We start from the raw sequence: 20,598 nt of genomic DNA on the forward strand, positions 1-20,598 counted from the left end.
ATACAGTTTGAGAATGGACCAATCAATTTAAACCCAGGTTTAAATTGGTCCATTTTCAAACTGCATAGATTTGCATAATCATTTGCATTATTTCAGTAGCATTTGCATCATCCCTAGCGAGTGTTTTAAACTGGAAGGTAGATAACGCCACCAATTAATGCATCTAGTGAATAGGCTAATATGCACTCCGAATCAGAAGACGTCACATAACATCAATATTCCAATGTTTGAGGGTCATGGAGGACCCCTCAATCAATCTAGGAAGATGTTGCATATATGGATCTAGGCAAGGGCTGTTGTACTAGCATAGCAGCAGCAGTCGCACGCATGGAGCACATTGCTGGATGCAAGTTCTGAAGCCCTTGGGCTACCCCAAGGGCTTCAGAACTTGCATCCAGCAATGTGCTCCATGCGTGCGACTGCTGCTGCTATGCTAGTACAACAGCCCTTGCCTGGATCCATATATGCACCCAGACTTAGGGCTGGTGCACACCAGAGCGGTTCTGGAGCGTTTTTAAAACGCTTGCAGGGGGAAAATCGCTCGGCTAATGAAAGTGAATGGGATGGTGCACACCAGAGCAGGTCATTTTTTCCACGAACGCAAACTCGGCGGGCTGCAGCATTTTTTACATTTCTGAGGCGTTTCTGCCTCGTTGTTAAAGTATAGGGAAGTGGAAAACCGCTCTGAAAAACGCTAGAACAAAGCGGTTTTCCAGGCGTTTTTGTAACAGAAGCTGTTCAGTAACAGGTTTTACTGTAACAATATTTGTAATGTGCACTGGCCCTTACAGATTACCCAGAAAGCTCATGGCGAACTAGAACTCCTAGAAGTGTGTAAGGCACTACAAAGGTCCCCATAGAGCCACATTAATCCATGTCATGCACTGATGAGGATCAACCAATCTGAGACGGTCTATGTATGTTGGATTATTGTGGCTCTGTACAATTAACAAGCTGACACATCATTGCATTCCAGTGGTTCTGGAGGTGTGGTTTTCTTACAGGGACAACAAGGGATGATTTTCATATTCAGCAATGACGCATTGTGGGAGACTGCATATGCTCACTCCAATCTGAATAATGGCACATACCTTCTGTTTTAAAGGATACCCCAACTGAAATGTGACCTAATGAGATAGACATGTGTATGTACAGTGCCTAGCACACAAATAACTATGCTGTGTTCCTTTTTTTCTTTTTCTGCCTGAAAGAGTTAAATGGAAGGTATGCATGTGGCTGACTCAGACAGGAAGTGACTACGGTGTGACCCTCACTGATAAGAAATTCCAACTATAAAACACTTTTCTAGCAGAAAATGGCTTCTGAGAGCAAGAAAGAGATAAAAAAGGGGAATTTCTTATCAGTGAGGGTCACACTGTAGTCACTTCCTGTCTGAGTCAGCCACTTACTTACCTGATATTTAACTCTTTCAGGCAGAGAAAGGAAAAAAAGGAACACAGCATAGCTATTTGTGTGCTAGGCACTGTACATACACATGTCTATCTCATCATGTCACATTTCAGTTGGGGTATCCTTTAAAGGCAAACTTTTTGTTTTGCGTAACGATTTGGTAAGAACGCTTTTTGGTCCTTTGTAGCCTCTTTAACACTGTTAGGAGTCCTAGTTCACCATGAACTTGCTGGGTAATCTGTAACACGTTAGCTGAATAAAGATTTCTTACTAGTTTTTAATTGCCTTTTTTTTACTGTTTTTAAAATGGATTAAAACATCAACAGGTAGTGTGATATTGGCTCATAACAGACAGGTGTGGTTTTTGGGAATAATGTATTATGTGGTGCACTTGAAAATGCATAGTTAACCCTATCCCCTCATTTCAGGGGCTCAATAGTAATTGGACAATTGATTCAAAGGCTATTTTATGGGCAGGTGTGGGCAAGTCCGTAGTTGTGTCATTAAGCAGATAAAAGGCCTGGGGTTGATTTAAGGTGTGGTGCTTGCATGTGGAAAATTTTGCTGTGAACAGACAGCGTGCAGTCAAAGGAGCTCTCCATGCAGGTAAAAAAAAAAAACATCCTTAAAGGGACACTTAAGCCAGGAAGAAAAAATGAGTTTTACTCACCTGGGGCTTCTACCAGCCCCCTGCAGCAGTCCTGTGCCCTCGCAGCCACTCACTAATCCTCTGGTCCCCCGCTGCCAGCTAGTTTCGTTTTTGCCGACAGGCCCGTCAGGACTGGCCATGCGTAGCTTTTTCTGCATTCCAGACTGTAATTGGCGCTATTGCGGGCCGCAACGCGTACAAAATACGCGTTGCCGCATTACGCACGCATAGATATGCGACAACGCGTATTTTTGTACGCGTTGTGGCCCGCAATAGCGTTAATTACAGTCGTGAATGCGGAAAAAGCTACGCATGGCCAGTCCTGACGGGCCTGTCGGCAAAAACGAAACTAGCTGGCAGCGGGGGACCAGAGGATTAGTGAGTGGCTGCGAGGGCACAGGACTGCTGCAGGGGGCTGGTAGAAGCCCCAGGTGAGTAAAACTCATTTTTTTTTTTTTCTGGCTTAAAGAGACTCTGTAACAATAAAAAGATCCCCTGGGGGGTACTCACCTCGGGTGGGGGAAGCCTCCGGATCCTAATGAGGCTTCCCACGCCGTCCTCTGTCCCACGGGGGTCTCTCCGCAGCCCTCCGAACAGCCGGCGACTGTGCCGACTGTCATTTCAATATTTACCTTTGCTGGCTCCAGCGGGGGCGCTGTGGCGGCTTTCCATTCCGAACTACACGGAAATACCCGATCTCATTCGGGTCCGCTCTACTGCGCAGGCGCAGGAAACTTGCGCCTGCGCAGTAGAGCGGACCCGACGGCGATCGGGTATTTCCGTGTAGTTCGGAGCCGACAGCCGTCAGAGCGCCTGCGCAGGAGCCAGGAAGGTAAATAATGACGTCACCGCTGCCCGGACTCCACGGAGGGCTGCAGCGAGACCCCTGACGGATGGAGGACGGCGTGGGAAGCCTAATTAGGATCCGGAGGCTTCCCCCACCCGAGGTGAGTACCCCCCAGGGGATCTTTTTATGTTACAGTTCCTCTTTAAGGTTCACTTTAAAGGACGTTCGAGGCGAAAAAAAAAAAAAGCCTGAGATAACCAATTGTATCTATCCTTCTCTTTCTAAAAATGACTTTTAAAGTTATCCCGCAGTTTTATTTTATGTTTCAATCAACTTTTTAAGCTTTTACTGTTTCATGGCCTTTTCTCAATGACTCATTAATTGAAGTATGCCTGGGCTAAAATATATGAACTATTGACCTCTTTCCTGCTCTTAGAAGCCATTTACTGCCACAAAAGTGTTTTATGGCTGCAATTCCTCATCAGTGATGGTTACGCTAGAGTCCGACCCGGTCCCAACCCGGACAGGAACTGCCACTTACATACCTGATTTTTAATTTTTTCAGGCAGAGAAAGAAAAAAAGGAACATAGCCTAGTTATTTGTGTACTAGGCACTGTACATACATGTCTATCTCATCATGTCACATGTCACCTCATGAGTCCTTTAAGGTGTACCTGGAATGGGATAACATAAAAAATAATATATACCTGGGGCTTCCTTTAGCCCCCCTCCAGGTTGATTGCTCTCACTCTGTCATCCTCCTCATTCGTCCACAACTGGACCCGGTAAGTCCTCCAGTTGGCGCAGGTACAGTCTGGCCACGTGTGGCGACCCAGCTTCTGTTGCCGGGATCTTGAACGCTCCCGGCCACATGAATGCGGCGAGAGCGCATGGCTAGGTCACGCATGCGCAGTTGACCCTGGACCGGAGGACTTTCCAGGCCCAATTGCAGAATGAGGAGGCGGAGGATGGCATGGGAGCAGTAAGCCTGGAGAGGGCTGGAAGGGAAGCCCAGGCATGTATACCTTTTTTTGTTTTATCACCAGGTAGGATCAGGTAGCCGCCATCCATGCCGCTCTCCGCTGCTTCTGTGCCCTGCAGTTTAGTTTAATTTTCGTGACCCCCTAAGGATCACGACGCTGGAAGAAGCTGCTCTCATTGAGCAGCGTGCAAGGAGGTTGGGGGTGCAGCCAGGGGGAGAGAGAGCTTGCCCAATGGCAGATTTGGAAGGCCTGCAGGAATGCCTACGGGAGTTTAAGCAGGCAATAACTCATTCCTCCCTTACCCTCCGGAATAACGACAATCCTTGGTTAAAGAGTACCTTTCTTCACACAAATGGCTCTCTTTTGGTTGTCTGATTGCTGCTGTGATTGGCATTTTTTTTGTTTTTTTTTTTAATTAAAACGTGATTGTATTTCATATCTCTCTTCCCCCCCCCCCCCCAAAAAAAAAATGGCCATACATACATACATACATACATACATACATACATACATACATACATACATACATACATACATACATACATACATACATATATGCCTATGATGGAGATCAGATTGTGAGCCCCTCAAAGGGACAGTTGCGTTACAAGGAAGGCTGTTGTTTGTACTGGGCTGCGCTAGATCACAGTGCTGTACACTTTGTTTTTTTTTTTTTTTTAATATTTGTAATTAACATCTTGCTAGCTCTGATTGCGGGCTGGCAGGCTGATCTCTGTCCCCTGCTGCGTGCAGTGCAGGGAACGTGCGCTCGAGTGAGCACTTTTTCCCTGCAAATATCGCCTCTTGTGAGATGACACCGATTTGGCTTGACTGAGGAGCAAGGAAGCCACTCTTCGGCAGCCAATCGGCGTGAGGCGGTCGCAGAGTGGTTAAAGCTGAAAGTCTGGACTCCAAATGAATCTGTGTTGTTTCATTGAAAATTCATTGTGGATATGTACAGAACCAAAATTAGAGAAAAAAAGTTCTGTCCAAATATTTATGGCCCTTACTGTATATTGTGGTTTGTGTCACTAAATTACAGTATTGTATTGTTTTTTCATAGCCTTTTGTTTTTACTTTTTCAGGGAGCATATTTTGCATGGAAAGCTACAGCAATGGGCAAGAACTATGTAAATGGGAAAACTTTCCTAGAAAAAAGGTAAATGTTCTAAAAATGTGTGTTTTGGGTTTTAGGCCCTGTTTACACGTAATCAGTTGCTCTCAGTTATAACTGAAACGTCAACTAATTTTAAAAGTAATGCCCATGTTTTCCTATGGCACAGTTCACACTTAACGCATTTTAACTGAAATCTTTTTTTACAATGCACTGCTATGGAAAAAACGCATACTAAAGCGTACCAACTGATTAAGTGTAAATGGTCCCTTAGGGTAAGGGCCTGTTTCCACTACATGCAGATTGGATGCAGAAAAACTGACTCCAATGAATGCCTATGAGAAAATCTGCATCAGAAAAATTGCGTTTAGTGGAAACAGGCCCATAGGCATTCATTGGAGACAGCTTTTCTGCATCCATTCTGCATCCAATCAGCGTGTAGTGGAAACAGGCTCTAAGGGCTGGTGCACACCAAAACCCGCTAGCAGATCCGCAAAACGCTAGCAGATTTTTAAACGCTTTTTATTTTTATGAGGCGTTTTGCTAGCGTTTTGCGGATTGCTGCTGCGGTTTTCAGTATAGTAGATTTCATATATTGTTACAGTAAAGCTGTTACTGAACAGCTTCTGTAACAAAAACGCCTGCAAAACCGCTCTGAACAGGCGTTTTTCAGAGCGGTTTGCGTTTTTCCTATACCTAACATTGAGGCAGAAACGCATCCGAAATCCAAAAAATGCCTCACCCAGGCATTTTTCGTTTCTGCAAAACGCCTGCCGCTCTAGTGTGCACCACCCCATTGAGATACATTGACCAAGCAGATCCGCAGCCGCAAGCGGATCTGAAAACGCCCAAAAAGCCGCTCGGTGTGCACCAGCCCTAAAACCAGCCTAGCATTTGACTTGATTTAATCTCCGGTTATACTTGGCTTCAATGTATGCCTCAGTTTTTTAGCATTTGTCAGGGAACATGGGGACTGCTAGTAACCTATTTTCATATATCTGAAATAGTTTTTGGTTAACTAGATTTTAAAACCAACTTAACCACTTGAGGACCGTGGGCTTTACCCCCCTTAAGGACCAGGCACTTTTTTTCCATTCAGACCACTGCAGCTTTCACGATTTATTGCTCGCTCATACAACCTACCACCTAAATGAATTTTGGCTCCTTTTCTTGTCACTAATAAAGCTTTCTTTCGGTGCTATTTGATTGCTGCTGCGATTCTTACTTTTTATTATATTCATCAAAAAAGACATGACTTTTGTCAAAAAAATGATTTTTTTAACTTTGTGCTGACATTTTTCAAATAAAGTAAAATTTCTGTATACATGCAGCACAAAAAATGTGGACAAACATGTTTTTGATAAAAAAAAACAAAAAAAAAAAAAAAAACATTCAGCCTATATTTATTGGTTTGGGTAAAAGTTATAGCGTTTACAAACTATGGTGCAAAAAGTGAATTTTCCTATTTTCCAGCATCTCAGACTTTTCTGAGCACCTGACATGTTTCATGAGGGGCTAGAATTCCAGGATAGTATAAATACCCCCCAAATGACCCCATTTTGGAAAGAAGACATCCCAAAGTATTCACTGAGAGGCATAGTGAGTTCATAGAAGATATTATTTTTTGTCACAAGTAAGCGGAAAATGACACTGTGACAAAAAAAAAAGTTTCAATTTCTTCTAACTTGTGACCAAAAAAAAAATAAAATCTGCCACGGACTCACCATGCCCCTCTCTGAATACTTTGAAGTGTCTACTTTCCAAAATGGGGTCATTTGTGGGGTGTGTTTACTGTCCTGACATTTTGGGGGGTGCTAAATTGTAAGCACCCCTGTAAAGCCTAAAGGTGCTCATTGGACTTTGGGCCCCTTAGCGCAGTTAGGCTGCAAAAAAGTGCCACACATGTGGTATTGCCGTCCTCAGGAGAAGTAGTATAATGTGTTTTGGGGTGTATTTTTACACATACCCATGCTGGGTGGGAGAAATATCTCTGTAAATGACAATTGTTTTTTGTTTTGTTTTTTTACACACAATTGTCCATTTCTCCCACCCAGCATGGGTATGTGTAAAAATACACCCCAAAACACACACTACTTTTCCTGAGTACGGCGGTACCACATATGACACTTTTTTTGCAGCCTAGGTGCGCTAAGCGGCCCAACGTCCTATTCACAGGTCATTTTGAGGCATTTGTTTTCTAGACTACTCCTCACGGTTCAGGGCCCCTAAAATGCCAGGGCAGTATAGGAACCCCACAAGTGACCCCATTTTAGAAAGAAGACACCCCAAGGTATACCGTTAGGAGTATGGCGAGGGAGGGAGTGATTGATGGGTGATTAGGGGGGTGATTGGGTGCAAACAGGGGTCTAGGGGGTGGGCAGGGGGGGTCTGAGGGGTGCTGTGGGTGATCTGGGGCAGGGGGGGGGGGGGGAATCAGTGTGCTTGGGTGCGACATAGGGTGGCTGCAGCCTGCCCTGGTGGTCCCTCAGACATTGGGACCACCAGGGCAGGAGGCAGCCTGTATAATACACTTTGTAAACATTACAAAGTGTATTATACACTTTGTATGCGGCGATCCGGGTGCTAGTAATTCGCCTGCGCTACCGAGCGGCCGGCGGGTTACAGCGTGAGGTGGGCAGAGCCACTCCCCAGCGGACGATCGCGTCACGAATGACGCGATCGCGCCGCCCATGCCCGTAAAAGGACCGCCGCCATTTGTCAATATGGCGGTCCTTGTGGGGTCCACTTCCCGGCCGCCAATTGTCTATACGGCGGTCGGGAAGTGGTTAATGCATATTTCATATAAATTCTGCTGCTTGCATAGGAATTATGTTGCTGGTGATGTCAGCACTATGCACAGAACACAGGAAGAATACAGAGCTATATGATTCGGTACAGCTTTTTTTTTTTTTCTTCCACAGAGGGTTATTTAAAGAGGATCTGTAACATAAAAAGATCCCCTGGGGGGTACTCACCTCGGGTGGGGGAAGCCTCCGGATCCTAATGAGGCTTCCCACGCCGTCCTCCATCCGTCAGGGGTCTCGCTGCAGCCCTCCGTGGAGTCCGGGCAGCGGTGACGTCATTATTTACCTTCCTGGCTCCAGCGCAGGCGCTCTGACGGCTGTCGGCTCCGAACTACACGGAAATACCCGATCGCCGTCGGGTCTGCTCTACTGCGCAGGCGCAAGTTTCCGGCGCCTGCGCAGTAGAGCGGACCCGACTGAGATCGGGTATTTCCGTGTAGTTCGGAACGGAAAGCCTCCACAGCGCCCCCCGCTGGAGCCAGCAAAGGTAAATATTAAACTAACAGTCGGCACAGTCGCCGGCTGTTCGGAGGGCTGCGGAGAGACCCCCGTGGGACAGAGGACGGCGTGGGAAGCCTCATTAGGATCCGGAGGCTTCCCCCACCCGAGGGGAGTACCCCCCAGGGGATCTTTTTAATGTTACAGAGTCTCTTTAAACAAACTGAAAATCCCCATTACGAAATGGAGTAGAATTGTCAGATTAAGAATACTTACTATAAAGAGATTGAAAGACCGTGTATAATGGAATGGTAACAAAGTGAACATATATATATATATATATATATATATATATATATATATATATATATATATATATATATATATATATATATATATATATATATATATATATATATATATATATATAGTAATATTGTCCAGAGGTGGGCAGCAGCTCGACGGATGAACACTCTCCTGGTGGAAGTACAACAAAAAGTCCAGAGAATTGCAGCACACAAGCTGTTTATTGAGCAAACAGTACAGCTTACAGCAGCAAACGTTTCGGCTGTCCACAGCCTTTGTCAATGCTAATGCACATCACATGATCTCCCAACCAGGAAGTAAACAAAAATAAAGGAAGCAATGAATTGCAAATACACATATGGCAGTCCATAATACATGATCCACTTATCTGATCGCAGAAAACTTTATGTACAATAATGTCTTATCCAGACCCAAGAATATTTATTGATTTTTCTAGGAAAAGTCCAAACCTGAAAAGTCACACGATTCAGACCTCCTGGATACAGACTACCCAACCTATCTATCCATAATACCTCACGTTTTAGCATCAATATTCTATCCCCTCCCCTTCTTGGTTTGGGGATATGATCAATAATCATAAATTTAAGATCAACATCTCTGTGACCGAATTCCCTACAATGACAAGCCACGGGTAAGTCAGAATTGACATTCCTGACAGAGCTCCTATGCTGTGCGATGCAATTCCTCAACCTTTGGGTTGTTTCCCCTATGTAATTCAATCCACAGGGGCATCGCAATAAATACACAACATAGGAGCTCTGGCAGGTTAAGTGAAATCTGATACTAAATCCATCGCCAAATGTCGAGCCTTTTATAACATGGCGACACTCACTACAAGATAAGCAAGGGAAACTTCCCACTCGTGTCGGACCCAGAAAGGTAGATAGGCTTTTAAGGACAGGACCTGTATCTGCATGGACCAAGTGTGCACCCACTGTCTCATTCTTCCTATATGCAGGAATAGGAGGCAAAGAAAATTCTGGTATTTCCAGATAGGCATCTGCAAGCATGTGCCAATGTCGCCTCACACTTGCAAGCACCTTATGGGAAAAGCCATGAAACTGGCACACAAAAGGAAGACGTGGTTGGGTACATTTTTGATCACTAGGAGAGGAGTCGGGCTCCATGACACGTCGCAACTCCTCCTGTAATAAAGGATCAGGATATACCCACTCCGAGAGCCTCTCACACATCCGCCGTCTAGCCTGTGCAGCCTGTGTCTCATCCGAGACAATTCTATTCACCCGCATCAGCTGGCTTCTGGCTACAGAGCGAAAGACAGCGGGTGGGTGATAGCTCTCGAAGCGGAGAAGTTGATTCTGGTCAGTCGGTTTCTGGTACAAACTAGAAGACAGAGAGCACCCCTGTCTTCGAATAGTAGTATCCAGGAAATGAATTTCAGTTTTGTCATGGACCATTTCAAATCCAATATTAGGATGAAAATTAAGTTCTGAGTAAAAGGACATGAGGGATCCAATGTCGCCCCGCCATATCACAAAAAACATCGTCTATGTAGCGCCACCAGACGCAACAATGTCTGGCGAACGCTACATGAGGATAGACTTATTTGGTCTCAAAATCGTGCATAAACGCACCTGCGAAGGACGGAGCGACATTGGATCCCATAGCAGTGCCCCGCTGTTGAAGAAAAAAAAATCCTCTTTAAACATAAGATAATTGTTGTCCAATACAAAATCACACAAACACACACGCACGCATGTGCCACGATCACTCAAACGGCTTGACCGATTTGAACGAAACTTGGTATACAGATCCCTTACTACCTGGGATGATAGGTTCTGGGGGTCTTGCTCCCCCCCTGCACACCTGGGCGGAGCTACAAACAGCTAATCAGATTTCACCCATTCATGTCAATGGAAAAAAATGTAAAAGGTTACCATTCTCACAGTAATCAAGCCAGAGTCCCCACACTTGGCACAGTTGGTCACTTGGTGGCCAAGGTTAAAAATCCATATAACAGTAGGCGGAGCATAAAACAGCCAATCAAATTTTAGCCATTTATTTTTAATGGAAAAATGTAAACTGCAGTCATTCTTAGACTGTTAATCGCAGGGTTCTCAAACTTGCCACAGTCAGTCACTGGGTAACTGGGATTAAGATTCAAGAAAGTGGGTGGAGCCTACAACAGCCAATAAAAATTCACCCATTGGTTTTCAAGGGGAATATTTAAACTGCTGCCATTCTTACAATGTTAATGGCAGAGGCTTCAAACTTGCTACAGTCGGTCATTGGGTGACTGGGGTTCAAATTAATTAAAGGGGCAGGGGCCACAAACAGCCAATCAGATTTCTTTGCTGGATAAACTACTTCCATTCACACATTTTTGATGCCAGGAACCTGAAAGCTCACAAACTTGGTCATTGAGTGACTGTGTCAAGGTTATAAAAAGTGGGTGGAGCCAAAAACAAATTTCACTGATGCAATATAAACTGCAGCCATGCTTACATTGTTAATGGCAGGGTTCTCAAACTTTGCACAGTTGGTCACTGGTTGACTGGGATTAATATTCAGGAAAATGGGTGGAGCCTACCTACAACAGCCAATCACAATTCACCTGTTGATTTTAAAGGGGAATATTTAAATTGTTGCCATTCTTACACTGTTAATAGCAGATGCCTCAAACCTGGTACAGTTGGTGACTGAGGCTCCAATTCAGAAAGGGGGTGGAACCACAAACAGCCAATCAAATTTGATAAATTTCAATCGGAATATACAAATTGATACCAAGGACCCCAAAGCTCATAAACCTGGTAATTGAGTGACTATATGTCAAGATTTGAAAAAGTGGGCGGCGCCAACAACTACCCTTTTTTTTTTTTTTTTTTTTTTTTTTTTTTTTTACATGGGAAAATATAAACTGCAACCATTCTTACACGGTTAATGGCAGGGTTCCCAAACTTGACACAGGTGGCCACTGGGTCACTGGCATTGGTGGAGCCTACATCAGCCAATCAAAATTCACCTATTGATTTTTCAAGGGGAATATTTACATTGCTACCATTCTTACACTGTTAATACATAGGCCTCAAACCTGATACAGTCAGTCATTGGGTGACTGGGGTCCAAATTCACTAAAGGGGATGTAGCCACAAACAGCCATTCAGATTTGTTACATTGATTTCAGCCATTCTGTTATTGGCAGGGTTCTCAAACTTGACACAGTTGGTTACTGGGTGACTGGGATTAATATTCAGGAAAGTGGGTGGAGCTTACAACAGCCAGTCAAATTTCACCTATTGATTTTCAAGGGGAATATTAACATTGCTGCCATTCTTACACTCAATGACAGATACCTTAACTGTAGTACATTCAGCCACTGGGAGACTGGGGTTTAAATGCTGAAAAGGAGGGGATTTTTTAATTTCAATGGAAAAATTCAACTTATTGATGCCAAGGACCTCCAAAGCTCAAGGTTAGAAACAGCCAAAAACACTAACTTTTTACATAGTAAAATATAAACTGCAGCCATTCTTACACTCTTAATGGCAGGGTTCTCAAATTTGACACAGTTGGCCACTGGGTGACTGAGATTAATATTCAGAAAAGTAGATGGAGCCTACAACAGCCAATCAAAATTCATCTATTGATTTTCAATGGGAGTATTGAAACCTCTGCCATTCTTACACTGTTAATGGCAGAGGCTTCAAACCTGCTACAGTCAGTCATTAAGTGACTGGGGCTCAAATTCACTAAAGGAGTGGAGCCACAAACAGCCAATCGGATTTCTTTGCTGGATAAACTGCTTCCATTCACACAATTTTGATGCCAGGAACTCAAAGGCTCACAAACTTGGTCCCTGAGTGACTGTGTCAACGTTACAAAAACTGGGTGGAGTCAAAAACAGATTTCCCTGGGAAAATATAAACTGCAGCCCTTCTTCACTGTTAATGGCAGGGTTCTCAAACTTTGCATAGTTTATTACTGGGTGACTTTGATTATTATTTAGAAAAGTGGGTGGAGCATAAAAAGCCAATCAAAATTCACTTGTTGTTTTTCAAGAGGAATATTAAATTTGCTGCCATTCTTGCACTATTAATGGCACAAGCCTCAAACCTGGTACAGTTGGTCATTGGGTCACTGGGGTTTAACCACTTTACCCCCAGCGGTACGAATTTCTCCGCCCCTTTTTTCCCCCCTAAAAAACCAGGGACGGAGAAATCCGTACCTTCCGCGCTACCGCCGCTGTCCGCGCTCCCGCCACTCGTGCGCGCGCACCCGCCGCTCGTGCACGCCGCCGCCCGCTCGCCCGGAGATCAATGAACGGGAAAATCCATTCCCGTTCGTTGATCTAGCCCCCGCAATGTTCTGCTGCTTCTTTCAGAAACAGCGAGATCATTGTGAGTCTCCCAGCCTCCTACTGCTTCCTGTAAGCGTCCTTCCGGACGCTTACAGGTCGCATGTAAACAAACACTCTGTGGCCATCTTGTGGCCAAATAGTAAACTACACCCTAAAAGCATTTTACATATTCAAACATTACATTTACACAATAAATTAACTAATTACCTCCCACACTCCCCAATTTTTTTTTTTATTTTTTTTTTTGTAATTAAAAAAAAAAAAAAAAAATACAATAAAAAAAAAAACATAAATAGTTAGCTTAGGGACTGAACTTTTTAAATATTTATGTCAAGAGGGTATAACACTGTTACTTTATAAACTGCGGGCTTGTAATTAGGGATGGATGCAAAACTGAAAAAAATGCACCTTTATTTCCAAATAAAATATTGTCGCCAAACATTGTGATAGGGACATAATTTAAATGGTTTTATAACCGGGACAAATGGGTTAATACATTTCATGGGTTTTAATTACAGTAGCATGCTTTATTTAAAAACTATAATGGCCGAAAACTGAAAAATAATTTTTTCCCACATTTTTTCCTATTTCCCCATTAAAACACATTTAGAATAAAATAATTCTTGGCATAATGTCCTACCTAAAGAAAGCCTAATTGGTGGCGAAAAAAACAAGATATAGTTCATTTCATTGGGATAAGTAATAATAAAGTTATAGATGAATGAATGGAAGGAGCGCTGAAAGGTGAAAATTGCTCTGGTGGTCAGGGGGTAAAACCCCTCAGTGGTGAAGTGGTTAAATTCAGAAAGGGGGCGGAGCCACAAACAGCCAATCTGATTTGTTTTTATTGATGCCAGGGACCTGAAAGCTCACAAACTTGGTCATTGAGTGACTGTGTGTCCAGGTTACAAAAAGTGGGAGCCAAAAAACAAATTTCACTAGGAAAATATAAACTGCAGGCCTTCTTACACTGTTAATGGCAGGGTTCTCAAACTTTGCCCAGATGGTCACTGGGTGACTGAGATTAATATTCAGGAAAGTGGGTGGAGCCTATTTTAGCCAATCAAAATTCACCCGATGATTTACAAGGGGAATATTTAAATTGCTGCCATTTTTCACTGTTAATAGCAGATTAACCTCAAACCTGCTATAGATGGTCATTGGGTGACTGGGGTCCAAACACTGGAAAGGGGCGTAGTCACAAACCGTTAATCTGAATTATTTGATCTCTTAGAGCAGAGTTCCCCAACCCTGTCCTCAAGGCGCACCAACAGTACATGTTTTGCAGAAAAACACAAATGTGCACAGGTGGGGTAATCAGTGTCTCAGCAGAGCTAATTACCTCTGTGGATTCCACAAAACATGCACTGTTGGTGGGCCTTGAGGACAGGGTTGGGGAACACCGTCTGAGGGCTGGTGCACACCGAGCGGCTTTTTAAGCGTGGATCCGCTTGGTCAATGTATCTCAATGGGGTGGTGCACACCAGAGTGGGAGGCGTTTTGCAGAAACGAATCCTCCCGGGGTGAGGCATTTTTTGGATTTCGGCTGCGTTTCTGCCTCAATGTTAAGTATAGGAAAAGCGCAAACCGCTCTGAAAAACGCCTGTTCAGAGTGGTTTTGCCGGCGTTTTTGTTACAGAAGCTGTTCAGTAACAGCTTTACTGTAACGATATATGAAATCTACAACACCAAAACCGCTACACAAAAACGGTAGCTGAAACGCTACAGAAAAATAAGAAAGCGTTTCAAAATCTGCTAGCATTTTGCGGATCTGCTAGCGGGTTTTGGTGTGCACCAGGCCTTAGAGAACATACAAATTATTGATGCCAAAGCTCACAAACTTGGTCATTGAGTGTTTGTGTGTTAGGGTTAGAAAAAGTGGGTGAAGCCAACACCAGCCAAATACATACCCGGGCAACGCCGGGTCATCAGCCAGCGTCATATAAAACACACGCATGTAAATAACTTTACAAGAGCCTTTAAAGCAGGGGTGCCCACACTTTTTTGGCTCGCGAGCTACTTTTAAAACCGCTGCGGCCACGAGATCTACCACCCCCCCAGCATGCATAGACAGTCACAGTATTCTAGACCCCCCCCCCCCCCCCCCCCCCCCCCATATCAAGCCTGGTGAATACATTACAAAAGCCTTCTCCTCTTCACAGTAGTGGAGAAATGTATATATTTACATAGAAAGTGGGACAAAGTCCTGAAAGTGGGACAAATGAGGAGGAAAGAGGGACAGGGCTCCCAAAGAGGGACTGTCCCTCCAAAACAGAGGGGAACTATGGTAATGAACAAGGATTGGTCAGAAGGCTCAGCAAAAAAGTGTATCAATGAATGTAAGGGGAATCAAAGATAAATGAGAGAAAGAGGGAAGGCTTGTCCCAGGGAAGGGAAAACAAAGGGTTTATGTTTAAAAAAAAAACAGAGAGTGAGAAAGAGAGAGGAGCAGGATAAGACCCCCCCAGAAGTTCAGGACAACACAAAAGAAAGATAAGAGTAATGAGCCATAAAGTACCCAGTGAGAGGAAGGATCAGCGGGGACAGCGAGCAAGCTGCATAGAACTCCCGGCCAGCGTCATATGAGAAGAGACAGACGCAGGCTGGAGAGTGACAGCAGAGACAGCAGCTGACTGAGCAGGGAAGTTACCGAAAGAAGAGGAACCACCGATTACTGCAGGGTAAAGGGGACGCACATGTCAGCAGCACAGCCTGGTCTGCAGAAATAGTACACATGTGCACAGAGTGAGCAGAATGCAGTTCGGGGGGGCTATGCTGTTTCCTCCTGATGGGGTGCCAGCCAAATCCCGGGATTCTGCCTGCAGTGGACTATGTTACACTACCTCACGTTATGCAGCCAGGGGGGAGAAGACGCTGTGCACGCAGGCAGCCTGGAGGGGAAGAGAGACGCATGGCTCACAAGCAGCCTGGAGGGGAGGAGACCTGGCTCCTCATTGGCTCCTCTACCCTCTAGCCGCGCCTCCCCTTTAGCCGCGCCTCTCCCCTCTTCTCCCTGATGCGAGTGGCAGCAAAATCTGACAGCCGCGGCTTCAGATTTTGACAGGAGGCGGCCAAGAGGCCGCGATCTACTCATCAGGCGGTCGCGATCTACCGGTAGATCGCGATCGACCTATTGGGCACCCCTGCTTTAAAGTAATAAGTTGGCAGTAGTGTTCCTCTTTAAATTTACTTAAAGAGACTCCGTAACAAAAATTGCATCCTGTTTTTTATCATCCTACAAGTTCCAAAAGCTATTCTAATGTGTTCTGGCGTACTGCAGCACTTTGTACTATCACAGTCTCTGTAATAAATCAATGTATCTTTCCCCTGTCAGACTTGTCAGCCTGTGTCTGGAAGGCTGCCAAGTTCTTCAGTGTTGTGGTTCTGCTATGCACTCCCCCCTCAGGGGGGAAAGAAACACACAAATTGATCTCTTGAGATTCAAAAGGAAAGCTGTATACAGCCTGCTTGTGTATGGATGTATTTTCTATGTGTGGACATACTGTACATCAACCTACTTCCTGTTTTGGTGGCCATTTTGTTTGTTTATAAACAAACTTTTTAAAACTGTTTTTAACCACTTTTAATGTGGCGGGGAGCGGCGAAATTGTGACAGAGGGTAATAGGAGATGTCCCCTAACGCACTGGTATGTTTACTTTTCTGCGATTTTAACAATACAGATTCTCTTTAAACTATGGCAGACGGTGGCTTCTTTACCTGAATAACATAGGCACAGATACTTGACTTTTATAAATTCATTTATAAAAATGTCACAATTGCACTTGCATAAAATGTGGCCTGGATCGTGCAGTCGTAACTTTACTAGGAAGCGAGCGTGTAGAAAAGAACGGGCAAACTGAGATTATCACATTGAAAATATTTTCTTTTCTTTCACCCCGTAAGGGAGGTTCATAAGTGTGTGCAATTGGGGGAGTATCATTACTTGCCTACAAGGTGCTGCTCCACTGGCCTGTATGAGATTTATCATCTTCTCCACCCGACCGGTAGGCCTGAACAATAAATCGAATTTAAACCGAAATTGCGATCACCAACATCACTGTTTCGGAAGCATCATAGCAGCGATTGTTATTTTCGCTTGGTGGGAAGTTTGAAGAAGTAACCGCCAAGTCTCGATGCATGCGGCTCGCAGCATCGGCAGTGTTGGACATACCTTCTGCACAAATCCAACGCTGTCAGTCCTCTCTCGCCGTCTGCCAGCTCTTGTGCATGACATACTTCCTGTATGTCGTGTGACATACAGGAAGTATGCCATGCATTAGTGTCTGCAGGAGGCAAAGTGGATAGACTGGCATCGCTGGACTCGTGCTGGAAGGTATGTCCAGCACTGCTGCAGCTTGGGGGCACAGAGAGACACAGAGGGCATAGACAAAGGGTGCACAAAGAGAGACGGGGACAGAGAGGCAAAGAGGTGGAACAAACAGGCATAGAGAGAGAACAAAGCTTGATTGGTGGTGGCTGGAAGGTGTAATGGTTAAGGGCTCTGCCTCTGACGCAGGAGACCAGGGTTCGAACCCCGGCTCTGCCTGTTCAGTAAGCCAGCACCTATTCAGTAGGAGACCTTTGGCAAGTCTCCCTAACACTGCTACTGCCTATAGAGCGCGCCCTAGTGGCTGCTGCTCTGGCGCTTTGAGTCCGCCAGGAGAAAAGCACGATATAAATGTTATTTGTCTTGTCTTTGTCTTGATTTGAAAGAAATCGTGATTTTTGGACAAATTGCTCAATTCAATTTTTAGGCAGCATCTGGAGGATTTTAAAGGGAACCTAAACTGAGAGGGGATATGGATGTTTCCTTTCAAACAATACCAGTTGCCTGGCTGTCTTGCTGACCTCTTTGGCTGCAGTAGTGGTTGAATCACAGACCTGAAACAAGCATGCAGCTAATCCAGTCTGACTTCAGTCAGAGCACCTGATCTGCATGCTTGTTCACGGGCTGTGGCTGAAAGGATTACAGACACATGATCAGCAGGACAGTCAGGCAACTGGTATTTTAAAAGGAAAAATCCATATCCTTCTCGGTTTAGGTTCCCTTTAAGGAAATGTCTGAGCTCCTAAAAAAAAATAAAAAAATCTAGTTACCTGGGGCTTTCTCCAGCCCCTGGCAGCCAATATGTCAATTTGCCGCAAATCCGCTTCCAGACGGTGGCCCGGGGTCCCCTCCATTCGCGATGGAGACCTCGCCAGGTTGGAATCTTCTGCAACGGCACGAGGGCCGCTCCGCATCAGATCCACATGGTCTAGAGCAGGGGTGTCAAACACCCACAATTTGCACTGTACATTATGGCTGTGGTGCGACAAATTCCCCAGCATACAGATCCCCAGCCCCTAGCACAGCACTACTCAATATATGCCCACCGCTCTTACCAGCTCTTCTAGTTTAGCTGACAGAGCTTCTCATACTGTGTGGCCAGCCGTAACATGTCGGGCATAGGAAGGAAGAGACTTCAGTGGGTGGAGCAAGAGCGTGATAGTGTAGCGATCTATCACTACTAAGGCCTGGTGCACACCAAAAACCGCTAGCAGATCCGCAAAATGCTAGCAGATTTTGAAACGCTTTTTCTTCTTTTTCTGCAGCGTTTCAGCTAGCATTTTGCAGTTTTGTGTAGCGGTTTTGGTGTAGTATATTTCATGTATTGTTACAGTAAAGCTGTTACTGAACAGCTACTGTAACAAAAAACGCCTGGCAAACCGCTCTGAAGTGCCGTTTTTCAGAGCGGTTTGCGGGTTTCCTATACTTAACGTTGAGGCAGAAACGCATCCGCAATCCAAAATCTGCAGCAGCCCGGGAGTATGCGTTTCTGCAAAACGCCTCCCGCTCTGGTGTGCACCAGCCCATTGAAATACATTACCCAAGCGTATCCGCACCCGCAAGCAGATCGCAAACCGCAGCAGAAACGCTCCGGTGTGCACTAGGCCTAAGACAAGGATGAGGCGGGCGGAGCAAGGGTGGCTATTGGAGAGGGGCTGGTCACCTGTAAATTAAAGATGACGGGCAGGACGGAGTGGAGCCACTAGCGTGTGTGCAGGAAAAATTGCGCGGGCCAATGAAATCAAGACAAGACAACATTTATATCGCGCTTTTCTCCTGGCAGACTCAAAGCGCCAGAGCTGCAGCCACTAGGACGTGCTCTATAGGCAGTAGCAGTGTAAGGGAGACTTGCCCAAGGTCCCCTACTGAATAGGTGCTGGCTTACTGAACAGGCTGAGCCAAGATTCGAACCCTGGTCTCCTGCGTCAGAGGCAGAGCCCTTTACCATTACACCATCCAGCCACTATTGGTGGCTGGCCAAGTTTTAAAGCGCCGCGGGCCACAGTTAATGTTAAAAAAACAGTGAGCTGGCCAAGTTTTTGGGCGCTGCGGGCCAAATTTGGCCTGCAGACCAGAGTTTGACATGTGGTCTAGTGTGTACTGCGCAGGCACAGTAGTTGTGCGCCTGCGCAGTACACTCCAGAGCATGTGGCATTTTTTTTTTTTTTTTTTTTTTTGGGGGGAGTTTAGACATTTCCTTTAAAGCTCCTGGTGTCTCTTGCATTTCAAAATGCATACTAGGAGATGCAGTCCATGGATGCGAGTACAGTATTGAAGCAAAGTGGGTGAGGGAGCAATGTTTGTATTCACTTATCCTCCTGATTGCTAATGGAATTCGCCTTGGTGGATTTGGGGTTTAGTTGGGCATGAAAAAGCAGCTTGAGGTTTTTCTTTGCTAAATGTGAGCTAAAATGTTTCTTTCCTGCCTGGAAAATCAATTATACAATATTTGTAAAATGTTAAACAGCATTTATTCACCTTTTTGCAAAGGCATTTTTAAAGGCTCTGGTTTGTTTTCTAGGTATAATGAGGATCTTGAACTTGAAGACGCTATACACACAGCTATTTTAACTCTGAAGGTAATTACAGTATTGGGATTACTTGTTCATTATTTACAATATGCTAATTTATGCCTGGTATTTAATTAGCTTGTTTCTCTGATGTGTAGGAAAGTTTTGAGGGGCAAATGACAGAAGACAACATTGAAGTTGGTGTTTGCAATGAAGCTGGATTTAAGCGGCTTACTCCTGCTGAAGTCAAAGATTACTTGGCTGCAATAGCATAAAAGGCTTCAAATACGGAAGACTCGTTGGTGTAATTTTTTTCCGCCACAAAAGGATTTCAAGAGTTTCTTTGCAGATTTTTTTGCATACTTTCTTATTTCTACCTGTCTGACAGATCTTTTTAAAATTACATGGTTCTAGCCACAATAAACAATATCAAAACATACATATCATTTTCCTTGTCTTTTTCTTTATTAGTTAAGACATTGTGAAATCTTAATTGCCACTTGAAATTAGGCCAGATGCAGTTGCTACCAGTATGGATTGTCCCACTTCCAAGCTGCATGGCATTAGCAACACAATATGCATTGACTCTCTAACTGTAATTAGAAAACTTGGCAGACATTTGAAGGGTACTTTCATACATTACAATGGATTGTATTGCAATGGACAATCACATGTGAGCATCCGGTGCGGTGAGGCAGATTCCATAGAAATGACTCGCAGCATGCTGTGGTTTTATCAGAAGACAGTTGCGGTAAAGCCATGTAATGTATGCATCACATCGCATGTAATACGCACAGTGTGACTTCCCCCTCTGTTGCACTCCTGTTTTTTTTTTTAGGATGCACAACCTGCTTAGTGTGAAAGTACCAGAAGTGTGAAGATGTTACTGGCTGGGTGAGGTTAGTGTGTTAGTTGCTAAAGGTGGGAAC

The 20,598-nt window shown here is 44.7% G+C and overlaps 1 protein-coding gene across 1 annotated transcript in view; it reads left to right on the forward strand.

Annotated features, from left to right (window-relative positions):
• The window catches only part of PSMA2 (proteasome 20S subunit alpha 2), a 36,225-nt gene extending 16,117 nt beyond the window's left edge, over nucleotides 1-20,108 (forward strand). The window contains exons 6-8 of the mRNA XM_068236367.1: nucleotides 4,916-4,989; nucleotides 19,681-19,738; nucleotides 19,828-20,108. Coding sequence (XP_068092468.1) covers nucleotides 4,916-4,989; nucleotides 19,681-19,738; nucleotides 19,828-19,944 — 249 coding nt within the window. The 3' untranslated portion in view covers nucleotides 19,945-20,108. The remainder of the gene's footprint in view (nucleotides 1-4,915; nucleotides 4,990-19,680; nucleotides 19,739-19,827) is intronic.
• Nucleotides 20,109-20,598: the final 490 nt, after the last annotated feature.

This window comes from Hyperolius riggenbachi, chromosome 5, assembly GCF_040937935.1.
Source record: "Hyperolius riggenbachi isolate aHypRig1 chromosome 5, aHypRig1.pri, whole genome shotgun sequence".
In the NCBI taxonomy this organism is placed as follows: domain Eukaryota; kingdom Metazoa; phylum Chordata; class Amphibia; order Anura; family Hyperoliidae; genus Hyperolius; species Hyperolius riggenbachi.